This window comes from Dryobates pubescens, chromosome 13 (assembly GCF_014839835.1).
Source record: "Dryobates pubescens isolate bDryPub1 chromosome 13, bDryPub1.pri, whole genome shotgun sequence".
NCBI classification, from domain to species: domain Eukaryota; kingdom Metazoa; phylum Chordata; class Aves; order Piciformes; family Picidae; genus Dryobates; species Dryobates pubescens.
Genome location: NC_071624.1, coordinates 16,831,569 through 16,856,983, shown reverse-complemented (window position 1 = coordinate 16,856,983; position 25,415 = coordinate 16,831,569). Strand labels below are relative to the sequence as shown.

Here is a 25,415-nt window from a genome sequence, read left to right as displayed (position 1 = left end):
AGCAAAACACCCAACCACATCCCGTTAAGGCTCCTTTTGTGAAATCAGGATGTAAAGCCAAGCAGTACCTTTCTTTTTCCCAGACACACAGCAGGGCAGCCATAACCACAGATGCCCACAAAGGCTTAGACACAGCTCCTGCCACCTCACTGTAACACTAAGGGTTTGCATCTCTACATTTGGGCTCTGGGGCATGTTCATCGACAGGACATTATGGACAAGTGGCATGTTTGGAGCATTCATCTCATCATCGTGCCTGCTGTCCAACACATCTGGTGGCAAAACATTCTTCATTGAGGTATTTTATCCACTGGAAAGTGCTGTGTCAAACCCAAGGTGTTTGGTGGAAAGATGTCAGTTCAGATTAACCACTCCTGGTTAAACTCCTCTTCTGTGAACAGCCTGAGGTCCTTTCATGCACGCGTGACTGCCTATCTGACTGCCACAGATTCATTGCCATCCCTCTGTCTCCTGATTTTCTCCAACAAACCCCAAGAGCTCTGATTTTTCTTCTGTTGCTGAAAGGAAGCTCCAATCCAGGAGCCTGGCACTCTACATAACGTGGATCCCCCAGATGTCCTTGCTGCTCAACACTCCACCACTATGGAGCCAGGTACACCCATCACAAAATTCATTTAGCAGGAAGAATGGAAATGAACTGATTAAATGGCAAATAATCCCCTAAAGCCTTCTCATAACTCCTGTGTGAATTCAAAGGGGCAGGAGTCAGACTTTGCTAGGCAAAGAGCCCCCAGAGCCCTCCATGTTTTGCCTCCTGCACAGTGACTAAGCCAAGGACAAATCAATGATAAAAATTCAGGATTATTAGAATCCTGGCTCTACCATGCAGCACTGGGAAGGCCACCAAGTACTGCATTTCAGCATTTGATCTGGGGCAAAACCAGGCTCAAGAGCAGGCAGAGTTTTAACATGCCAGCCCTGTGGGCAGGAGTCATGGTGTGCATGAAGTCATGAGCATGCCCTCTGGCCAAAAAACAGCCCTGCTGATCAGCAGGAACAGGTCCATCAGCTTGGAGGCCAAGTTCACTGAATGTGCAGTGAAAATAATTGCTTTCCCTCTTATGCATCTCTAATTTGGACCAGAAAGAAATCATCTGAGTAAGTTATCCCTTGGAACTATGACACCACTTCCAGTAACCAAAGACTGATGCACTTTGGACATGCCCCATGGCATGGTGAGGTATAATACTGGTTAGGCATAGCACTGGTTAGGCCACACCTTGAGTACTGTGTCCAGTTCTGGGCCCCTCAGTTTAAAAAGGACATTGAGACACTTGAATGTGTCCAGAGAAGGGCAACAAGGCTGGGAAGAGGCCTCGAGTACAAGCCTTATGAGGGAGCTGGGGTTGTTTAACCTGGAGAAGAGGAGGCTCAGGGGAGACCTTATTCTCTCTACAACTACCTGAGGGAAGTTGTAGACAGGTGAGGGGTGGCCTCTTCTCCCAGGCAACCAGCACCAGAACAAGAGGACACAGTCTCAAGCTGTGCCAGGGGAAGTTTAGGTTGGAGGTGAGGAGAAAGCTCTTCCCAGAAAGAGTCATTGGCCACTGGAATGTGCTGCCCAGGGAGGTGGTGGAGTCCCCGTCCCTGGAGGCGTTCAGAAAAGAATTGGAGGTGGCACTTGAAGCTATGGTTTAGTTGTCACGAGCTGTTAGGTATTAGGTAATAGTTTGGACTTGATGATCTCTGAGGTCTTTTCCAACCTGGTTGATTCTATGATTCTATAAAACAGCTACCGCTCCTCCAGACCAAGCCACGCCCTGGCTTCAGGCTTTGCCCCCAGAAACAAAGTGCTTCTTACATAAGCCGTGGGATGTCACTGACAGGCACGGTCCCATCGTGTGTCTCGTTCTCCCCATCCTCCTCCTCCTCCTCGCTGCTCTCCGACTCCTCGCTGGAGGAGGAGTAGTCTGTCACCTTCTTCAGGGGGCGATTGGTTTCCTCGATGCGCAGCTCCCTCAACTCTTTGGCCAAGGCCGTCAGGTCCTAGAGGGGACAGGGGGAGGCAAGGAAACAAGACAGCGGCGGCCGTTACGTTTGTGGCATGGAGAAGGCCAAGCACATCTCTTCAAAAAGCCAATGCTAACAGCACGAGCAACGAGAAAAGAGCTTCACGGAGTCGTTACAGACATGAGACGGACGTAAGACGATGTTGGTAGCATGTGGCATTTATTAAACAAAACAAAACTGATTTTACGCTCACTGGAAAAAAAAAAAAGAATTGAAAAAAAAAAAAATCAATAGCCAACCTCTCTTTTTCTCTTTTTTTTTTTTTTTTTCTTTTTTTTCCCCCCCTGTTTGGAACGTGTATGTGCATAGATATACACACACTGATATGTATATACACGACAGAGTTGTGCTTGTTGGAAAAGGTGAAGTTCGGTCACCATCATAGTAAACTGGAAAACCACAGCACGGCAAAGATCGGCTCGGAGAATTGGTTTGGCTTTTTTTGTTTGTTTTCTCCTGCAAGGGTTTCCAAGCTTCTCAAAGAGACAACCACCCCCCCACCCCCCTCCCATAACAGTATTCATTCTCTAATAAATGCATTTGGGGAAGGAAGCAATGAGAGCGCCTCCCATGGAGTGGCGCGATCCCCACCCGCCACGTCCAGAGCTGCGCTTCCCTGGCGAGTCTCCGCTGCCGGGGGGCCGCCGAGAGGCGGTGAGGAGCAAGAGGAGAAGCGCCCAGCTCAGCCAGACTTTGGAGTCACAGCTCTGAGTCAGCCACACGATCAAAAAAAACACCACCCCTCAAAAGGTAACAGCAGTCATTAAAAAAAAAAAAAAAAAGAAAAAAAGAACAGTCCCTCAGAGGGACCCATTAAGCACTTCATGTGAAATGTGGCAGCCTACAAGCTAAGGGCAAAAAAAAAATACCAAATAAAGGAAAAAACAAAGAAAGAAAAAAAAAAGAAAAAAAAGAAGCCTTGAAAGGAGGAAAAAAAGGAGCAGTCCCAAAGCCCAGTAAGAAATTTTTCAGTTTACCATGACTTTGATGAGGTCTCAGACCCGACAGTCATATAAAATAGACATTGCTATTTCAAAACAAGGAACATGGCAGGCACCGTGTAGAAAAGAGACTTGTTGTTATCTTACATGCTTTTATAGCAATGCAGGGGGAAGCAGTAGGGCAGAAAAGCATGAGAGCTCGAATTAGAATGGGTTAGAGAACTCTGTTGCACAAGACATGCACATGACGAACAAAGCATCGCAATTGTCAGTCTTACCATTTCTCCCTATATTAGTGACCGAGGTAGGCATCAGTGCATTCGGTCAGAGATAAAGGATTAGGGAGAAAGAAACTCATTGAAAAAGACTAAATTCCACAATTGTCTTACGGCCATACTCTCATTTACTGCACTTCCAGTTTACCGTTCCAGCAGGGCGGCTACGGCAATGTTAATTACGGTTGCAAAGGGACCTCTTAAAATCTATCCCGGCGACACGTGAAGAAAATGATGGAAAACCTCTCTGGCTGAGATGCAAGCCCAGTTGTTTTCTTTCTTTTTTTTTTTTCTCCCCTCAATTGTGAAGCAGGAACATTTTGCAAGCAATCTGCACTTTGGTTATTGATGACCCACACCTCCCGGCGGGCTCCTGCCGGTGGACAGCTCCACATTCTGCTCCCAGGTCTGCCCTGCCTGGCCTCTGACAAAGAGAAAAGCCTCCCATGGACATCAAGGGAGCTTTGGATCAGACCTGTAAATGTCAGTATGCCAGAAAATGCTGGGGTTTTTAACAAAAGGTTCAATCCCAGCATCTGGTGCCATGGTTTAGTCATGAGGTCTGTGGTGACAGGTTGGACTTGATGATCTTTGAGGTCTCTTCCAACCTTGGCGATTCTGTGATCACAGCAGGTACCTGTGATGGGTATATTCCTCACCTATGATGGTTATATTCCTCACCAAATGCTCTCTGTACCTTTAGAGAAAGTTTCTTGCTCATGATTGAAGAGGGAAATGTGGTATTTCAGGAGTTTATTTTTGATGCCAAGATGCTTGGGATTGAAATAGAGTCAATTCCGCAGTCACGACAGCTAATTATTTTAATTAGCTCTGTGGCAGCTTCCATGATAGGATTGTTGCTTTTCCTAAATAAGAATCAATGATGATTCCAACAGCTTAACAATGCTTTCTCCATTTAGAGTATCAAATACGCTCTTTATTGAGCACTTGCTTTTGAGTTGGATTAGAGCCTTCTCAACAGGACTTTAGAACTGTGCAAGAGCCTCTTCAAATTGGAGCTGGACTTCCTGCAGTGAAGGACTAGGACTGAAGCTTCCCCAGCGAGGCCATGGACTGTGAAAATTGCTACTTTGCACCTTCCATTTCTAATGGAGACAGACTGAGAGTGTTTGGGCTGGAGAGGAGAAGGATCTGAGAGGAGAAGGCTCCAAGGAGACCTTATTGTGGCCTTCTGGTATCTGAAGAGTGCTACAAGAAAGCTGGGGAGGGACTTTCTAGGATGTTAGGTAGTGATAGGACTGGGGGCAATGGAGCAAAACTGTAAGTGGGTAGACTCAGACTGAATGTTAGAAAGTTGTTTTTGCCCATGAGACATTGGAACAGGTTGCCCAGAGAGGTGGTGGCAGCCCCATCTCTGGAGGTTTTGAAGGCCAGGCTGGATGTGGTTGTGAGCAACCTGCTCTAGTGTGAGGTGTTCCTGCCCATGGCAGGGGTGTTGGAACTGGATGATCTTTGAGGTCCTTTCCAACCCTGACACTTCTATGGTTCTAAAGCACCCTATGTGCATTCTCTGGTCCTCAGCAGAAGATACTCTATTTTAAAAATCAGCCTAAGCAGTTTTTAATGACTAATTTGGAAGTTCTAACAGCAGCAATGCTCCCAGACAGTATCATCAGATAACTCATATTTCCTAGTTACAGCTTTGCCTTGGGATGGTTAATTCTTTGATGCTATCATTTTCTCCAAATAATGAGCACTTTGTAGGATTAAATGGCTTCACCGAGCTGCTCTTGGACCAAAAACAATCTGACAACCAGAAAGAAAGTGTTCCACACGTGTATGAAATGTTATTACTGAGGGTGACATAATACATAAGCTAGCACTATCAGTGCTCTTTAATTACTTTTAATTACAATGGCTTCTTTAGATTTAATATTTGCTGGAATCAAGTCAGATTGGTTTCCAGAATCACACAGCTCATTGAACTTGAATCAGCACACATGCTGCCTCTCTTTAGACACTGATTTATGTGCTTTTCTGCTAACAAAGCAGCTCATTAAAGAAAATGCATTGCTCGTGTTTCATCCAGGAGAACAAGTTAACTAACCAGCACATCTTCCTTCTTTCCTATCTTCTTATTTTTAGAGGCAAGAGGCTGCAGGAGAGGCTGCTGGTAACAGTGCTTTCCATTACAGCCCCACAGTTCCCAGTATCATCAGCATTCATGGAATCACAGAATGGTTTGGGTTGGAAAAGACCTTGGAAAGTCACCCATTCTAATGTTCCTGCAAAAAGCAGGAGTGTCAGGAGGAGAGGCTGAAGAAGCTGGGACTCCTTTAGTTTGGAAAAGAGGAGCCTGAGGGGTGACCTCATTAATGTTTGTAAAGATGTAAAGGGTGAGTGGCAAGAGGATGGAGCCAGGCTCTGCTCAGTGATGCTCACTGACAGGACAAGAAGCAATGGGTGGAAGTTGAGGCATAGGAAGTTCCATGGAAAGATGAGGAAAAATTTTTTTCACTGTGAGGGTGACAGAACACTGGAACAGGATGCCCATGGGGGTTGTGGAGTCTCCTTCTTTGGAGATATTCAAAACCCATCTGGATGTGTTCCTGTGTGACCTGGTATAGGTGATCCTGCTCTGGCAGTGGGGGCTGGACTGGATGATCCTTCGAGGTGCCTTCCAACCCCTAACATTCTGTGATTCTGTGACATCTTTAAGTAGATCAGGTTGCTCAGAGCCCCATCCAGCCTGACCTCAAATGTTTCCAGAGATGAGGCATCAAATGTGTGCACAGTGATGCATCTGTGAGGCAAGTTAGGTGCTAAATCAAGAATGCTTGGTCTTTTCCCATAAACAATTGGACATTCACCATCACCAGATGCACACACATTTGAAATACTAATTGAAAATACTACTTGTAATTTGGGGATTTTAGTTTTTTTTAAGAGGCTGGATGAAAAACTAGAATTCTGCATAAATACTTAAAGAGGGGGGTGTCAGGAGGATGGGTCTTCTTTTTTCACTGGTGCCCAGTGACAGGACAAGAGGTAATGGGCACAAACTAGAGCACAGAAAGTTCTACCTGAACATAAAGAGGAATTTCTTTATGTTGAGGATGGGGGAACACTGGAACAGGCTGCCCAGAGAGGTGGTACAGCCTTTGTCTCTGGAGTCATTCAAAGCCCCTCCTGATGCCATCCTGTGCAGCCTGCTCCAGATTAATCTGCTCTGACAGGGGGCTTGAACTAGATGACCTCCAGAGGTCCATTCCAGCCCCTCTCATTCTATGATTCGCCATTGCATCTGAGATGGCTCTGCTGACTCTGGCTTTTTATCTGATGGTCTGCTCCATGAGAATGAACTACCCACTGCATCCCACTGCTCTGGTTCCCTTTATTTGTTGAATACCTTCATTCAAATTAGGATTCTGGCAGCTCTCGATGGCCCCACTGAACTCAGTGGGCAGCTGGGGGGCTGTGGCTGAGAGCAGAATGTGGTGAGCGGTGCAGGCTGCCCAAACCACCTCCACTGGCACAAGAAACCTCTGCTTTTGCTCTGTTTCAAATGGGCCAAACACCAGCAGAATGTGAACATCAGGGTGCTTCTTGCCATGGCCTCCATGCAAGTGGTGTGGCCAGCGGGTTTCAGGCAGCCAGGACACGCCGGCAGCGCCGATCCCCTCCCCGCGGGCAGGAAAACAACTGTTCAGTCTCCTGGCTGAGCCAAGAGCACATCACCACCTTTTTCAACACCAGCACCAAGGAAAACCCACTTTGGTATTAAGCACTGACTAGTCAACCTTGCATAGGCATGACCCACTGAGAAAAGATATCACTAACCTCATCTATAGCTTTCTTATAGCTCTGTGGGTAAAGGAAGAATAATCAGCATCAGAGGAAACAGATCGGGACAGGAAAAAGCCAGAGGAAGGGCAAGCAGGTTAGAAATAAAATTAGAATTGTTAGCTCAACGCTGTGGAGTGTAGAGAAAAAAAAACATCATCATCAACAACACATCAATACACATCATAAAAGAGAGGCAGTGGAAATTCATTGCGCTATTAGGCCGACTCCGCAGTTTTAAAGTACAAATGGCAACAGCATTAAACCAGGAGGAAACACTTCGGATGAGATTTTGCTCAGAGTAATAGAAGGGGAGTGTACAGAGACCACTACCAGGGTTGGTTTTAAGCTGCGAATGCTGTCGGGGGCTGGCTGTCCCCAGCCTTCCCGAGCAGAGCATCCCTCCGCCGGGCCGCTGCCAGGGGACATGCAGCACAGAACACAACAATGTGCCATCGGCAACCACCGCGCCCAAGCTAGCGAAGCCCTTAAGCGCCTGCTTCACGTGAAAACACAGGCTTAAGTGCTTTCCCCTAGCCTTGGGCTCCTGACAGAAACTCATGCACACTCTTCAGCATTCAGATCTCCCAGGGGCTCTTGCTGTACTGCTGCTTTCCAGCCTGTCTGCTGGAGGAGCAACAGTACTAGCCTCTTTCTCGGGGTCCCCGCCGTTGTGCTACGGCACTGAAGGGAAAGGTGGCCAAGCTGGCTAGCAACGTTCCCACAGGAAATAATTTAGGACTCACAGCGGGTCGGCTCGGTCGCGTCACGTCCCTGTTGTCTTCCTGCTTTACCTTGGCAGGCTCGTGGGAGAGCACAGGGGACCCTTCGGGCTTGGCGTTCCCTGGGTGAAAGGCAAATGGAGAAACACGATTTAAAATGCTGCTGAGAGCTGTTGCTGCTTCTTGTTACCTGGGACAGCTTAGAATGGGGGCTTCATCATCATATTGCTTCTGTTGTCTTGAAGCCACCCCCCACCCCCAACTTCCCTCTGCTTGACTGTTAATGCAACAAGTCTCTGTCAGTACTGCAACAGAAGCCAAGGAATCATAGAATTGTTTTGGCTGGCTTTGAGATCAGAGTCCAACTCTTAACCCAGCATTGTCAAGTCCACCACTAAGCAATGTTAATCAAGACCACATCCACGTGGCTTTTAAATGGCTCCAGAGATGGTGAGTACACCATTTCCTTGAGCAGTCTGTTCCAGGGCTTGACAACCCTTTCAGGGAAGAAGTTTTCCCTCCTGTCCAACCCAGACTTCTCTTGAAACAACTTGAGGCTGCTTCCTCTTGTTCCATCGCTTGTTATTTATGAGAAGAGACTGACCCTGACTTTGCTACGACCTTCTTTCAGGGAGTTGTAAAGAGTCAGAAGGTCTCACCAGACCCTCACATGCTCCAGGCTAAACAACTCCAGTTCCCTCAGGTGCTCCTCAGAAGACCTTTCTCCAGACCCTTCACCAGCTTTGTTACCCTTTTCTGGACATGCTTCAGCACTTCAAAGTCCTTCTTGTAGTGAGGGGCCCTAAGCTGAACCCAGTATTCCAGGTGGGGCCTCACCAGTGCCAAGTGCATGGGGGATAGTCCCTGCCCTAGTCTTAGTGGCCACAGTATTTCTAACACAAGTCAGGAAGTTGTTTGCCTTCTTGGACATCTGGACATCAGAGGACACAGTCTCAAACTGCACCAGGGGAGGCTTAGGCTCGAGGTGCAGAGAAAGTTCTTCACAGAGAGAGTTGTTAGCCATTGGAATGTGTTGCCCAGAGAGGTGGTGGAGTCACTGTCCCTGGAGGTGTTCAAGAGGAGATTGGACATGGCACCCAGTGCCATGGTTTAGTAGTCATGAGGTGCTGGGTGACAGGTTGGACTTGATGATCTTTGAGGTCTCTTCCAACCTTATTGATTCTATGATATGCTGCTGGCTGTTGACCAAATCCACTAGGTCCTTTTCAGCTGGGCAGCTTTCCAGCCACTCTTCCCCAAGCCTGTAGTGTTGCATGGGGTTGTTATGACTCAAGTGCAGGACCCAGCACTTGGCCTTGTTGAACCTCATACCACTGGCATCAGTCCATTGATGCAGCTCCCTCTTATGAGTCCCCCTACCTTCAAGCAGATCGATACACCTGCTCAGCTTGGTGTCACCTGCTGAATTCCTAAGGGTGACTTCAACCCCCTTGTTCAGATGATTGATAAAGGTATTAAAGAAAACAGGTCCCAACATCGAGCCTGGGGAACGCTTCTTGTGATCAGCTGCCAACCAGATTTAACTCCATAATCCATCCCAGCCTCGACTGACAGCCCTCTCGCAGCATCACTGCCCTTTTTTCTACTGGAGAAACAAATTCACTTTGCAAAAGAGCAGGCGTGTGATAAATTAAAAGCTCTGCGGCATCTGACACTGCTAGGACGTTATCTGTCACAGGATTCCTCATTAGGAAAAACAAAACCAAACCAAAAGAGGACAGTTGGTGATAAACTTCTTTAATTGACTACCTAGAGGAGTGATGACTTCCACCACAGACCCATCATCCTCTGGCCCAGTCATAAAGCAGGGAGGCAGCCTTTGTTTTAAATGTGCTTCGGCCCTGGGGATTTACACTGTGAGGCTGTGCCAGAAATGCAGATGTATGGCTTGTGTGCGCTTCAGGAGCTCCTGCTGCCATTAAACAGGGGAATGGAGTCTCTTAAAGACTGGCTCTGAGATGAGAGGAAACTATGTGGCCAGAAACATAAACCCTGTGTCAGCACAGCTGCCTGGTGAATGCATTTTAGAGGGAGCATCTTAGGGGCTAATTCACTTCTCTGCTCCCATCTCAGGCTTTGCACAAAAATGAAGCTCAAAACAAATAAATATCACAGAATCACAGAAACATTCAGGTTGGAAAAGACCTTCAGGATCACCAAGTACAACTGATAACCGTACTCAACAAAGTTGACCCCTAAGCCATATCCCCAAGCACCACATCCAAACCACCTTTAAACACATCCAGGGGTGGTGACTCAACCACCTCCCTGGGCAGCACATTCCAAAGCCTGACCACTCTTGCTGGGAATTTTTTTTTCCTAATGTCCACTCCAAAGCCACCCAGATGTAGCTTGAGACCACTCCCTCTTGTTCCATCACTAATTCCCTGTGAGAAGAGACCAGCACCAGCCTCTCTGCAATGTCCTTTCAGGTAGTTGTAGAGAGCTCCCCTCAGCCTCCTCCTCTCCAAACCAACCATCCCCAGCTCCTTCAGTTGCTCCTCATAAGATTTATTCTCCAGACCCTTCCCTAGCTTTGTTGCCCTCCTCTGCACTGGCTCCAGCACCTCCACATCTCTCTTGTATTGAGGTGTCCAAAACTAGACACAGTACTCAAGGTGTGGCCTCACCAGAGCTGAGTACAAGGGGATAATCACCTCCCTATTCCTGGTGGTCACAACATGTCTGATACAAGACAGGATGCCATTTGCTTTCTTGGCCACCTGGGCACACTGTTGGCTCATATTCAGTTGCCTGTCGATTAGAACCCCCAGGTCCCTTTCTGCCAGCCCAGCAGAAGTGAAACACACTCCCAGAGAAACCATCACACAGAAGTGAGCTTGGGTCAGTGAAGATAGGAAGCACATTGGAATATTTTTGTCTACCCTAAAGCATAACCCCCCTCTCCTTCTGCACAAGCTACTTGGCACAGGCTGCCATGGGCATCCAAAGTCAGCAGCCAGGCCAAAGGGAATGCTGGCATCTCTGTTTGTAAGGAGGACAGCTGGTCACAGAAGCACATCAGAAATTATTATTCCTTACATTTTTTTTCCACTTTTTTAATAAAGCACTCATGAGATCACAGACCTCTTGCCCTTCCCACTCACCAAAGAAACCTCAGAGAGCACACTCAGTGCAAAGCAATGCTTCCAAGAAGCTCACCTCTGACTCTGTTGCGCTCACTGGAGCCAGCCTGGGAGCCAGGCTGGGACCCACCCTGGGAGCTGGGCTGGGAGCTGGGAGTGCTAGAGCTGGAGGAGCTGCCGCTGCTGGTCCTCTGCAGTGGGCTCTCCACAATGGTCTCCGTCCTCCTCAGGTCTGGGTTGCTGCAGGACCACAAAACAGAGGGGCACCATCAGCCAGTGTCACAACTGCCTCCAGGGCTTCAGATCCTTCCCACAGGGACAAAGGTGAGGAGACACCTTCTCTGATGGAAAAGAGAGAGCTGAGGTCTTCTCTTCTGCAAAGCCCACCGAGGGACTCTAGAATTAGGCACTGAACAATCTTTAGATGCACCAAGACCATGATGAAACACAGGCTAGAGAAGAGTTCTACTCTCATTTTGCCAAATCCAGCAAAAATTAAAAGGCTCTTTGCTCCAGGCTCCCTTTCAGACTGTTGATGTGCAATGCTGGAGTTCTCCAAGTAACCACCATCATTCATCACAAAAGCAGGAATGTGCAAACAGCTATTAAGACAGAGGAAGAAATATTTCAGTGGAGAAAGGATCCTGAGGTTGTGGCAAAGTCTTTTACCACTTACTTCCAATTTTCATGGCTTCACTTCAAACTTGCATTAGATATGCACTCCTCTTCCTTGATTTCTCTCACTCCTGTGAACTTACATCTAGAATAAAAGTGTCCTTGATGCACAAAGAGTGATTGTTATCTCTCTGGGTATCAGAGGCCTTCAGGAGATTAATTCTTATTTGGCACTGCAATGCCATCAGACGAAATGTTCACGCAGAGTTAGGCAATTTGGCTTTATACAGCATTTCTGTTAAGTGATCTTAGGATTCAAAATCCTGTTCACAATGTACAGAAAGCTTTCTCCATCAAGCCCAATTAGGACTTTATGTACATAAAAATGATGCAGCAATAGTGCCACATGATGTAATGCAATTGCAGTCAGAGGCTGGGGTCTTTGGCAGAACCATTTGGGCACTGCCTAGCATGGCTTTTATATTAACTCCTTGCCTAGTGGTACCTTGTGGTGACACAAGTGGGTGTAAAAATGAGGAGAGCAAGACAGTAACTTTCTGTGGACAAGGTAATATCTCCTCATTTGTACCACAGGGGTGACAAATAATAGGAAGCCTATTCTTAATAATATTTACTTTGATGCATGGGAGGAATCAAGAACCAGTAGAAGAGGTGGTTATAAAGGAAAGTTGGACAAGTGTTACATTCCTGTAGGAGAAATGAAATCTGAAATCATTTCACTGAATACTTCAGTTTAATGGATGTGGCAGCATCCTATTCATTTCCAATTTTCATCCTATTGAAGGCCTCCAGCTCGTGTAGTGTGGTTGATGTGTCCCCAGCTAAATTACCTCACAAAATGTATTTGAATAAAATGATACTAATGTATTTACCTGCACCAACCAGGACTGGGACTGGGAGGCTGGAGGAAATGCTGGGCAACCTTCAACTTGAATCCCAGATTCCCATTATCCTTTGTACTTTCAAACCTTACTGGGAGCATGTAGCCCCTCCACCATTTACAATTGTCCCTCAAGCAACAGCCAATTAAAAGAATAACATTTTCAAGACCTCAAAATGCCTCAGCCTTGAGCACTACAGAGGAACCAACCATGACAGGATTTTTTTTTCTTGGTCTGATTTTAGAAAACAACAACAAAGATTCCTCCTCCTCCTGCTACCTCTGCCAGCTCCTCTGAGCTGCTGCTTACTGTTTGCTGATGCATGGTTGGGGCACTGAGCTGGAAAGAAAAGTGTATGCTGAAACTGGGGACAGCACAGAGCTACAAACATCCCAGCATTTGCTTTTTGACCCCACGAACGAGGACAAGGCAGGAAGATGAAACCATGGTTTTTCTGTCCAGCTCTGAGCAGAGTCTGTCAACTTCCCTGCTTGTTTTAAGGAAGCCCAAAGATGGCTCTGACATGGTAGAGACTAGATGGCTGCTGTGGTGCAGCATCCTCCCTCAGGATGCTACAGAGTGGCCCTGCACACTGCTGTGCCAGAGGGCTGGATCTAGCTAAGCTGGAGACCCTAGTCCTAGGAAGCCAAAAGGAATTTCATATTTGATCTACATCAAAGGAAGATTTCACCAAGCTGTATCAGTGTTTGCCCCCCAGTACATTCCTCAGTCATTATCTGTGAAAAGCTGCTCTGATGCATAGGAAATGGATGGTATGTGTATCACTGAGATCTCCCCTCTGGCTTATATGGATCCCCTTATCTGAAAGAGGTGATAACAGGAGAACCAGAACCTAATTCCACTGAAGGGAGTGCCCAAATTCCCATTTGACCCCACAGCAGCAGAGCCAGCATCCCCCTCCAACCCTGCAATGCCCAGGAATGCATTCAGCCCAGGGATCCAAGCCTCCAAGGATCAAAAAAAAAACACACAGTCTTTGGTATTGATACAAAATCTGACAAATGCAAAAGTTCACCCCAGCAATGAGACAAGAACCACAAGCAGTGCTAGCAGTCAGCAAAAACAGGGCTAAACCCCAGCCCAGGTTTGGGCTGATGCCAGGAGCAGTGCAGGCAGCAGCATGCCAGGATGACTCCTGCCCATCCCCCTTGTCTCCATACCTTGCCCGAATGGGCTGGGAGCCCAGCCGGGGCCCCAGGGCACTGCCATTGCCTGGGGAGTTCTTCCTTGCCAGAGCAGGGGATATGGAAGTGGTTCGTTGAGGCACCTGGAAAAGAACGGAGACATCTGCTGTCACTCAGTCTGCCCCATCACCATGCCAGGCAGCCATTGGCACACCTGAGAGATCACCTCTCAGCACTGCCTCAAGCCTGGATTTACAGCTGATTGCCCACTCAGAGAGATAGGCAACACTTAGAGCAACTATAATACACAAAGCTCTTGGCTTGCAGAAGGAATCACCTGAGTCAGAAACCAACTGTAAGGTGTGGTCAGAGATGCTTTTGGCCAGAGAAGCCCTAAGCAGCCCATGGAGCTACCATCAAACAGGGCATTCACCTCTTCAAACACAAATGTTTGCACACACACACAGATAATTTCTATCTAACAAACCCCAGAAGAGTAATTTTTAAGGTGAAATTCAGACTGAAGTGCATTTCAACAGCCATTTTTTGCATCTCTAATTTACATAATCATAGAATGCTTTAGGTTGGAAAAGACCTTTAAGACTGAGTCCAACCATTAAGCTAAGTATTGCGAAGTCCACCACTAAAACATGTCCCTCAGCACCACATCTCTATGGCTTTTAAATAGATCCAGGGATGGTGACTTCACCACTGCCCTGGGCAGCCTCTTGCTGGGCTTCACAACCCTTTCAGGGAAGAAATTTTACCTAATATCCATCCTGAGTCTCCCCTGGCACACCGTGAGGCTGTTTCCTCCTATCTTTCCTATTGCTTGTTGCTTGGTGTGGCAGTTTATTTCTGTCTGCTCATTAAACCACAACACTTGGCAGAAGAGACCAACCCCCACCTCACTACAGCCTCCTTTCAGGGAGCTGGAGAGGGCCAGAAGGTTTCCATTTCTCCAAGTCAAACAACTCCAGTTCCCTCATAATATGTGTTCTTCAGACCCTTCATCAGCTTTCTTGTTCCTCTCTGGACCCACTCCAACACCTCAGTGTCCTTCTTGTGGTGAGGGGCCCACAACCAAACACAGTCTGAGTGTGAACATTTATTTCAACACAGGGCAGCAGAGAGAATGTGAACAAACAAGAGGGCTGATAGTGGACAGATGCAGAACAATCCACCTCACGCTTGCATGAAACACTATGGCCTTTGTTGAGCTTCAGATGCTGCTGCCAAACCCCACTGCTGGCAGGACAGCTGCCCATCAGCACTAGTATAGAATCATAGAATTGTTAGGGTTGGAAGGCACCATCTAGTTCCAACCCCCCTGCCATGGGCAGGGACACCTCACACTAGATCAGGTTGACCAAAGCCACATCCAGCCTGGCCTTAACAACCTCCAGTGATGAGGCTTCCACCACCTCCCTGGGCAACCTGTTCCAGTGTCTCACCACCCTCATGGGGAAGAACTTCTTCCTCATATCCAATCTGAATCTACCCACTTCTATTTTTTTCCACCCCCCCATGTCCTATCATTACCTGATATCCTAAAAAGTCCCTCCCCAGCTTTCTTGTAGCCCCCATCAGATTCTGGAAGGCTACAATAAGGTCCCCTTGGAGCCTTCTTTTCTCCGGACTGAACAGTCCCAACTCCCTCAGTCTGTTCTCACAGGAGAGGAGCTCCAGCCCTCTGATCATCCTCGTGGCCCTTCTCTGGACACGCTCCAGCACATCCAGATCCTTCCAGCAGCAGAAATCCAATGCCAAGCACAGCACAGGGGTGCTATGCTGGGTAACCCTGGAGCCCAGCCTTGTCCATCAGGAACATGGGCATCACTGTGGGGCAGTAGGCAATGGTGGTCTCATCCCCTGAGGAGAGGTACAATGATACTCACCGTGCAGTACCTTGCACCAGGTAACAGAGGGCTCAGTGGCATTAGCAAAAATAGGCTTAGGCATTTCTTTTTGAGAGTAAAGACACAGTTATGTTAGACAAGATAAAAAGGTTGAGAGATAATGAGCTTTACAGTCTGTGGCATCGCTACCTACAGCTTGTCTCAGTAAGAAGCCATCTCCTCTCCAGGTCGGGCATCCTGCAGCTGGGACTTGGGAGTTTTTTTACCTTCCTCTGAAGCATCCAGCCATAAGCACTGGCAGAAACAAAACCCTGGACCATACAGACAGCTGGACCTGCCTCGTGGGGCAGTCCTTTTGTTCCCACTTAAAAACACATCAAGCAGTAAAATGTGAAGTCAGCTTTCTCCTGGATATTACTGCTGACACGACAGCCTTAAATGAGCTCTGATGGGGACCCACTCCAGAGCTCATGTTCCCTCAGCCAAGGGGAAAACACTCAGTGCTGGAAAACAGCTTTCTTCCAAGGAGCAGGTGCTATGGTCTCACCATGCATTGCTGCAGTTAAGAGATGCCCAACTCAAGGCAAAAGGCAGCAGTAAATTCCCAGGGATTTTTCAAACTTAGGTTCAAACCAGGCAGCCACTCTCATGCACTACCAAGGAGCAAAGCACACCAGCACCTCCAGGAGCTGTTGGCTTGTTGTTCCTCTTAGATGAGCACTGATGTCTCCTCTTGCTTGGTGGTAGCAGAAATAGGAACATTATTAACACCTGTGTCAGACCACCACAGATCCCTTGCACAGGGAAGCTTACCTGATGGCTGGGATTTTGCTCTTAAAAAGGCAAGTCACTTCATTAACACAGAGAGAAAATGCCTCTCAATCAGGGACAAATGCTGCCTCACTGTCGCTAATCAATTCCTAATCATTTTTCCCCTGTAAAAATCCTCCCAGGCTCAGCACTGATTCACTCTGAGGAGAACTTTAATGGCCAAGTTCTAATTCTTCCAAATTGATGGTGTATAAACAAGGCGATCGAAATCCTGGTCCAGAAGAGGCTTTAATTAAAGAGGCACTGCCAGACACTGCCAAAATGTCAACGAATGTATAAAGCTGCTGGAGCCCTTACAAGTCTTCCATCAAATATTGATTGCAACTAGGGGCACGGTACCAGACTGCAAAGGACGCATCTTATTGAGTATGACAAATTTTTATGTTCCTATAATTCTATTTAAAACAGAAGGTTGTTTTGATCCTAGGGAAAGGAGATATCCATTTATTTTGGCCTCTGCCCGAGCTCGAGAACCTTCTGTGCTGGAGGGCAACGCTATTTTGCAGCAAAAAGTGGAGCTGGCTCCCCAGCATCTTGTGCAAAGCCTGCCTCAGGAAACGCAGCGCCCCCCGGGCAGGTCGGTACCTGCCACGGAGCCACAAGGGCGAGCTCCTGCCCGCTGTGCGCCGCTGGAGGTGCTGAGCAGAGCAGCGGGGACTCAGCTGAGAGATTGCCTCTTTGAGTGCTGAAAGTGAGGAGCGATAGTGTTACCTTTGGTGGAATGTCTTCCTCCTGCCGTAACCAAGAACTTCGGTCAAACTTTTCAATGCGAGGGGGCAGAGGAGGGTTTTCTGAGGTGGGGTCCGAGTTCTGCCTTGGCATCTCAGTGCGGTGAGAGGTCACCGTCAGAGCCTCCTGAAACCCAGCCAGTCCCTTTGCAGGCTGTTCATGCAGTGACTGAGACCCAGACAAGGAGCTTCCTTGGGATTTCACAGTGACCAGATGTGGAATCTAAGCACCAAGTCAAAACAGAACTATCAGTACAAAATGGGAAAAAAAAAAATATCAAAAAGATATTTTAAAATTTGATTTGTTTTTTTTTGTTTGTTTTTTTTTTTTTTGGTTAAAAAACTAAAAAGTAGTGATTAGCACTTTGGATGCAACTAAAAAGCCCCCTCAGTTTGAGATCAGCACTGCCTTGGTTTCAGGAACCTCTGACTTTCATCACTTCAATGCAAGATCTATTAAAAATCATGCTCACACAGCTCAGCCTTTTAAACTCAGGCAACGTCCTGCCCCAGTCCTGGCTGCTCCTGCATGCCCAGGGTGCTCCAGCTCGTACCCACAGCCTTGCACCACGCTGGGGATATCACCCTAGGCTTGGGCAGGGACAGGCTGCTCCCTCCTGCCAGCTCTCTGCCCACCCCGCGCTCTGCCTGCTGAACTCGCAGCTCCTCAGGTTGTGCTAATAATGAGCTTTGGCATGGACTTTCCCTGTTAAAAATGAAAAAGTAAGGAAAAAAAAAAGAGAAGGAAACGATAAAAAATGAGAATAAAATTGTCAGGAATTCTGAGGCATAGATGGCTTAAAAAAAAATTATCTTGAGGCATGAGTTTCTATAGGTCTAGGTAGTCCCAATCTCGCTGATCAGCCCTATAGACCTAAAGGTTATGAGTGGAAGGAACACTGACATCTGTCTGGGGAATTACACAGAGTTACAGCTGGTGACATCAGAGCTTCTTCCCAGGACCCTGTGAGCTCCACTGCATTGATAAAGTCTCTTTCTCTGGAGACTTTCAAAACCTGCCTGGATGCATTCCTGTGTGACCTGCCTTACGGGATCCTGCTTCAGCAAGGGGGATGGACTGGATGATCTCTGGAGGTCCTTTCCAGCCCCTAACATTCTATGACTCTATGATACCACAGGGCAGCAACTTTGACTTGATGTTTCTACATCCATGGGCACGTATCCCATGTGTATGTGCTCCCATGCACACATTTACACCAGTCTCTGGGTTTCAAGCTACTTTTTCCTTAGTATTCTGTTGCCAAACAAAAGTCTTTCTTTGTAGCTGTTGATAATATAGGTCACCAAAAAGGTCACTGAGAAGTATTTGCTCAAGCAGATTACAGTGAAGCAGGGTTTTACCCACTTCCTAACATTTACAGGCCGAGTACTTTGGGCAAAAAAGAGCTTTATGTGCAAGGGCTTTCCTGCCTGTATTTTATTTCAAGATGGCATTGTGCTGCTGTCCTACAGGTGCGTGCACCACATGTGGATGGCACATAGCTGGCAGCTTTTCCCCCAGAAAGCCCAAGCTGGACTCAAAGCAAAGGCTTTGGACTTCCCTCTGAAATCCCTGGTAGTGTCTGCAGACTTGCAGGAGCAATTCCAGGGTCTGGACCAGAACCAGCACTGACACTCCTACAGCTTTTGGTGGGTGGTAGAGTACTTACAGACCTCGTGGCTGGGAGGAGCTTTAAAATAACGATACCCCTCCTCTGTGACGGTCATGGTGATCTATGCCCTCTCCAGATGTGTTTGTGACTGATGTCAACTCAATGGAAAACCAAAACAAAACCTTGAATTGAAGCAGCAAAGAAAGCAAACCCTCTTTCTGATGATCCTCAGCATCAAAGCATCCCGGGTCTTTTGTACCAGGCGCTGTTTAGTCCTTTAGATTAACCAGATCCCAAGACAAACAGAGCAACTGGAGCAGCCCAGTGGCTCCTCTTGGTCCTCCAGCTTGTTTCTGGCAGTAACTAGTATGTGATGCTTCAAAGGAAGGTATAAACCAGCGTGATGTTTCTAACACATGGAAGTGACAAGAAGAATACGCTCATGAATGTAGATGCTGCTCTTACTCACAAATACACTCAAGACTGAGACAGCAGAGAGCAAGACACTACTTCCCTTGAATCCGCTCTTTGTCTTGTAACCTTACCAGCACCCCCAGCATCCTGGCTCTGCAGGTGAGCCTGCCGGGGCAGCACCATTACCTGTGGGTCCACAGGCCGGAGCAGGGGTGGAGTCCGTGCCGGCTGCACGCCGCTGATGCTGAAGGACTCCGAGCGAGGAGGCAGGTTGGGGTCAGAAATCCTGTTGGCCACCTTATGGGGCATGGCTGGCGAGCTCTGACGGTTGAGCCGGGAGCGCTCCTCCACCTGTGGTGAGACAGAGAGGGTGAACACCCCAGAAAAGGCTATTGCCAATTAAAAACCCTCAGTAGGCACACATGTATGCATCTGTCTATCACAGAGTGATCACAGAATCATTCAGGTTGGAAAAGACCCCCTTGATTGTCAAGTCCAACCATTGACCCTACTCTGCAAGGTTCATCCCTTAGCCATGTCCCTAAGCACCACATCCAAACCACCTTTAAACACATCCAGGGGTGGTGACTCCACCCAGGATGCACATTCCAATGCCTGACCACTCTTTCTGGGAAACATTTTTTCCTAATGACCAGTCTAAACCTACCTTGCTGCAGTTTGAGGCCATTCCCTCTTGTCCTATCACTAATTCCCTGCAAGAAGAGACCAGCACCAACCTCTCCACAACATCCTTTCAGGTAGTTGTAGACAGCAATGAGGTCTCCCCTCAGCCTCCTCTTCTTCAAACTAACCAACCCCAGCTCCTTCAGTCGCTCTTCATAACATTTATTCTCCAGGCCCTTCCCCAGCTTCATTGCCCTCCTCTGCATTTGCTCCAGCATCTCCACATCTCTCTGTACTGAGATGCCCAGAACTGGACACAATACTCAAGCTGTGGCCTCACCAGTGCCAATTACAGGGCACTGTACAATCACCTCCCTACTCCTGCTGGACACAGTATTTCTAATACAAACCAGGATGTCACTGGCTTTCTTGGCCAGCTGGGCACACCACTGGCTCATATTCGGCCTCTTGTCTATTAGAACCCTCAGGTGCCTTTCTGCCAGACAGCTTTCCAGCCACAGTTCCCCAAGTATATACCTTGAAAGCTCTTTGTCTTTAGTTAAATCATATATATTGTATGATCATGTCTGTATCACCCCTGTTCTAGGCAAACCTGCTATTAGCAGAGGGATCAGGCTAGACGATCTCCAGCAGTCCCTTCCAACCCCCACCAATCTGTGATCATGGAACCCAAGGTACCCAGCAGACTGTGCAATAAATGCAGTTTAAAGACATCAAAAGGACTAGCTGTATTTATGAACACAAGTCATTGCTAAATATGAAACAGAGAAATGAAAGGAAAGGCCACGTGCCTCAGAGAGGTGTTTCTAGAAGATGACTCCTGAGAAGCTGTTGCTTCTTTTCAAATGTATTTTGAAGCCCCTTTTTCCTTCACTACTATAAACACCACCACGAGGAGTGCTTTTGTTTGATCTGAATAAAGGAATAAACATGGCAGCCAGAAAATGGCTGGCTTTGATCTAGATTTAGTGAGTCTGGCACCTTGTCATGTATGGTGGCGTTAAAAAAACAAACCTCTCTTACTGATAGAGAAATAAACCCAGAGCCCACTGCTTTCAGCTCCCCTCGATGGCAACAGAGTGGTTTCAGCTAAGCCAGCCATCGGTGCAGCCTGGGTGCTCCTGCAGTCAGCCTGTGTGCATTGATATTCATGCAGCATATGCTATGCAGAATTTTCAGATACCTCCAGATCTGACGTAGCTTTTCATTTACGTCCCCTTCATGTCTTAAATGCCCTTAGCATGGCTTGATGCCACCACCTACAACGTCATGTTCAAAGGCAATCTTTGAAGCGGCTTTGCTTGGAACGAAGCACGGCTCGCCTTTAGGTAAATAACTACTCAGGAAACAGAAGAGCCATGGTACTAATAAAAATTAAATCTTTTCCTCTTTTAGATTCCTCAGCAGGAGTCAAGAGGTAGGAGATTTGTGTTCTGGACTCTTCCCTTTCCAGCTCATGAAGGATCACCCAGGCCACTGCTGTGTCCTAAGAGGTCATCACAGCTTCCGCAGGTGCTGCCCTTGAGCTAGCAGAGGCCACAATGAACTCAGTTCAGTGATGCCCTTGGAAGTGGACGCATGAGTGGAAAGAAGAGCGGGGCAGGGAGGAGAACTCCCTCTGGACAAGGCAGAACAAACACTGGGTCACAGGCCAGGTCCAGCACATCTCCTTATCAGCCAAGGCTTGGCACGAACGCCGGCAGGCAGAGACAGTCCCACTGCCAAGCCCTCTGGCTGTTTGCTGGCGCTCTCCGGCACACTGCCAAGCCCTAATGTGCAGCTAATTATGGAGGACTTCAAAGCTTGTGTGGAGGAGAAGGCAGGAGTGTGATCAAATCAGGATATCTGTCCTGGGAAGGGAAAAGTCTCTTGGTTTCCCACTGCCAGAGTCTCCTCACTAGCACTCTGTTGCCCCAGCACAGCAGAGGGATGCTCTTGGGACTCTCCAACTGTATTTTGTGGAGCTTTGTTGACTCCAAACACAAGCAGAAGAGGGAAGAAGCAGCAAAACCCTGCAGGAACTCATCATTGCTCCAGTTCAAGCCACCTCCAACTGAACTCAAGATTCCTCTCAAATGGAAAACATCCTTAGCAGCTTCTGTGCATGTCCCAGTGGAAGGCTGCTAATGTTTTAATACATCACTTCAAAGCCAGAGAAGGATAAAAGCCACAGGGTATGAAGGAGGAGCTGATGTGCACGTTGGTTGCTGCAGAGAGCAGCACGACTCATGATGCACAACCCAGCTCTGAGCCCTCAGGAAGCTCCAAGATGCGGGAAAGCACCGCAGGGCTTGGCCACCACACAGATAACGTCTGGTTAAACCTATCCCCTCCTTTATGCATGGTCATCTATGGCATATACCTGCCCAAGCTCATCCTTCAGCTGCCCAAGCTTCTTTGTCTCTGATAAGTTAGACCTGGCTATCAGCCTCACTTTGTTTAGGAAACAGAGGAGTAACAGCAAGAGCTGCCAATTACAGTAGTGCTGCTTAAGAGTCCTAATGTCATGTCCCTGTCTAGATCACCAGAGGGTTCCAACACGATGTCCAAAAGGGCCCAGCTGGCCTTTGATTTTAAGAAGATATGTGCCTGGGTAAACAGGGCAGGTCTGGGACAGCACTGAAGTCATATCCCAAGTTAACTTCCAGTGGATAACTCTTCACTCATAAGAAGATGACTAGAAGGGACAGCAGATGGGGATGTGCATTCATGTGTGCTGTATGGGGCTTTGAGCAGCCAGGTCTAGTAGAAAGTGTCCCTGCCCAGGGCAGATTGGGGTTGGAACTAGGTGATAGTCAAGGACTCCTTCCAACCCAAATCATCTTATGATTCTATCAGTGACCAGACTGTCTCGTTTAGCATAAAAGAGAAATCCTTGACTGTGCTGTGGAGAAGCTATGAAAGGTGCAGTACAGCCTGGTTCCTAACTCAGGTTCACCAACAGGCCAGTTTCTTAACAAGGAGACACAGGGACATAACTGCAACATGAGTCGCCAGAAGCTTACCTTGATGCTTTACCCCACATCTACAGGGTCATGGAGTCACCATATGAAGACAAGTGAGATGGGAAAATGAGTGCATAAAGGAGAGAAAAGCAGAGTGTGACACGGCATGGGGAGAACTCAACTGTGGTGATTGAGCTCATGAGAGAGAAGACTTGAAACCAAAGAGCAAAACCAAGGATGGTATGGGACACCATGCAAAATCCTCAGGAAGTACCCCAAGAAGCTCTGCAGAGCCTCCAGAAAATGTAGGCTAAGCACCAGACTTGTCTTTGTTCCCCAAGGAAAACCAAGTCTCAGTATTTCAGTTAAATTAGCGTGCAGAGGCTGGGTATGGACGTTAAACTACAGCAAGAACCACAGCAGTCTAAGTATTAGCATGAGACTATTTGCAAGGCCAGCAAGGCACCAGCAGCTAAAAGTCCTGAAACAGGGCACGGAGGCAAGAGTAGTTTGGGGAAGTTCCCAAGGGTGTTGTGTCAAGGCAGTACACATCAACTACTGCTCCCAAAAGCAGAAAGATGCCACAGTTGCTGCTTTGAGCATTTAATTAGAAACTAGAGTGACACAGGTAAAGAATAAATGGTTTGGAGAGCTTATTGGTGGAAGCTGGAGATGTTCCCCAGCAACAGGAAACCTCATCTGATCTCATCTGCTTTCAGCAAAGGCTATGAGGCCACATTCTGCTGCTCTTATCCACCTTGTACAGTTCCCAATGCCCTGCTTCCAGTGACAGCATCAAAACCAGACACCTCCTCCACGGAACAGAAGACACGGGCCTTTGTGTTTGAAATGGAAAGCCAAATCCAGCACTTTTCACCCCAGATAAAGCATAAGACTCCTTTTCATGTACCTTTTGTTACAGTTTTGAAGACAGTGCCAGAGGTACCTCAGCAACTTTCTAAAAGATTTAGTCAAAACCAGGCAATGAAAGAGAAGAGTTTACTCCCCTTTTCCTGCTTGCTACCTACTCTCAGCGTTTCTGCAGATGGGCAAGAGAGACCCAGTTCTACAAGAAACTGCAGAGGCACCACCCAGGTGGAAGCCTCTCCTGTCAGAGGCGGCTCAGCGCATCTGGAACATCTCATCTGCACACCCACTGGAAGGGCTGGAGAACAATGCTGCAGGTCCATGAAAATATGTCATCTGGCACATCATCACCAAATGACTCTGAAGACTGAATGGGAAGGGAATGGGGGAGAAAATCAAGGGAAAGTAAAGAGGGGAAAAGAGTTTTTGACACCCTCGTCGATTTCTGTGATGGTTCAGAATGGCTAAGAACTGTTCCAATTAGTTGCTTAGCATTAATTGGACAGCTGGTTTTATTTCTTGAACCTTTGATGCTTGCAGGTACTGTGGATGCAGCTGAGGGCTGTTGAGAGGAAAGACCAGGAGACAGCTACGTGCTGTACATCACATCTCTGCCAGGACTAAAGAGTGCCAGAGATCTGGCAGCAGAGCAGTGATCCTGCTTAGTAGGAAGAACAGGCAAGTTATTGAAAGATCTTTCTGCCCAGGAGTAGGGTTACAAAACCCAAACTAACTCCACACAAAGAACTTCAGAAAAATTATTAGTAACAGTGGGCAGCAGTCTTACTGGAGCCACCACAAAGAGATTAAGGAGAAGGAGTTTGCATCTAATCCTGAAACTGCACTGCAGACAATGCATGTCTTCATCTTTTCAAGACTGTTCAGCCAGACAATAATTAATATTCGAGATCTCACAATTGTTACAATTCCTCCTTTTTGCTGGAGAGAAAAAGAAAACTGGCAGTGTGGCTTTGCCTTCCCAGAAATCATGAGAGAAAAGCAACCCCAAGAGATACAGCTCAGAGCACAGGAGGAAAACCTGTCTGGTCCCCGTTTGACTATGGGAAACTGGATTAGAATAGAATAGAATCCACCAGGTTGGAAAAGACCTTTCAGATCATCAAGTCCAACCTATCATCCAACACCATCTAATCAACTGAACCATGGTACCAAGCACCCCATCCAGTCTCTTCTTAAACACCTCCAGTGATGGTGACTCCACCACCTCCCTGGGCAGTCCATTCCAATGGGCAATCTCTCTTTCTGTGAAGAACTGCTTCCTAACATCCAGCCTAAACCTCCCCTGGTGCAGCTTGAGACTGTGTCCTCTTGTTCTGGTACTCGTTGCCTGGGAGAAGAGACCAACCCCCACCTGGCTACAACCTCCCTTCAGGTAGTTGTAGACAGCAAGAAGGTCTCCCCTGAGCCTCCTCTTCTGCAGGCTAAGCAACCCCAGCTCCCTCAGCCTCTCCTCACAGGGCTGTGCTCCAGACCCCTCCCCAGCTTTGTTGCCCTTCTCTGGACATGTTCCAGCAAGTCAACAACTTTCCTAAACTGAGGGGCCCAGAACTGGACACAGGACTCAAGGTGTGGCCTAACCAGTGCTGAGTACAGGGCAGAAGGACCTCTCTGCTCCTGCTGGCCACACCATTCCTGATAGAGGTCAGGATACCATTGACCTTCTTGGCCACCTGGGCACACTGCTGGCTCATGTTTAGCCTACTATCAACCTCCAGGTCCCTTTCTGCCTGGCTGCTTTCCAGCCACTCTGACCCCAGCCTGTAGTGCTGCATGGGGTTGTTGTGGCCAATGTGCAGAACTCAGCCCTCCCTATTTGCCCTGACCTCCAGCAGACTTATGGACATTCCAGGAAGGAGCATCAAGGAACCCCTGGCATGTCCTCAAGTCCCCAGCTATGGGTGAAGCCCTCCAGGAGGAATCCATCCTTCTCCTTGTTTGTCCTTATGGAAA

At 47.7% G+C, this 25,415-nt stretch overlaps 1 protein-coding gene across 3 annotated transcripts in view; it reads right to left on the bottom strand.

Moving 5' to 3' along the window:
* The window catches only part of TNIK (TRAF2 and NCK interacting kinase), a 198,747-nt gene that overhangs the window by 20,816 nt on the left and 152,516 nt on the right, over positions 1–25,415 (bottom strand). For 2 of the 3 annotated variants that reach the window (XM_054166449.1, XM_054166451.1), the window contains 6 exons: positions 19,174–19,338; positions 16,944–17,183; positions 13,579–13,685; positions 10,957–11,120; positions 7,798–7,895; positions 1,823–2,007 (listed from right to left, as the gene is read on the bottom strand). In XM_054166449.1, the coding sequence (XP_054022424.1) occupies positions 1,823–2,007; positions 7,798–7,895; positions 10,957–11,120; positions 13,579–13,685; positions 16,944–17,183; positions 19,174–19,338 (959 nt within the window). The remainder of the gene's footprint in view (positions 1–1,822; positions 2,008–7,797; positions 7,896–10,956; positions 11,121–13,578; positions 13,686–16,943; positions 17,184–19,173; positions 19,339–25,415) is intronic. The other variant, XM_054166452.1, reaches the window with a different exon arrangement.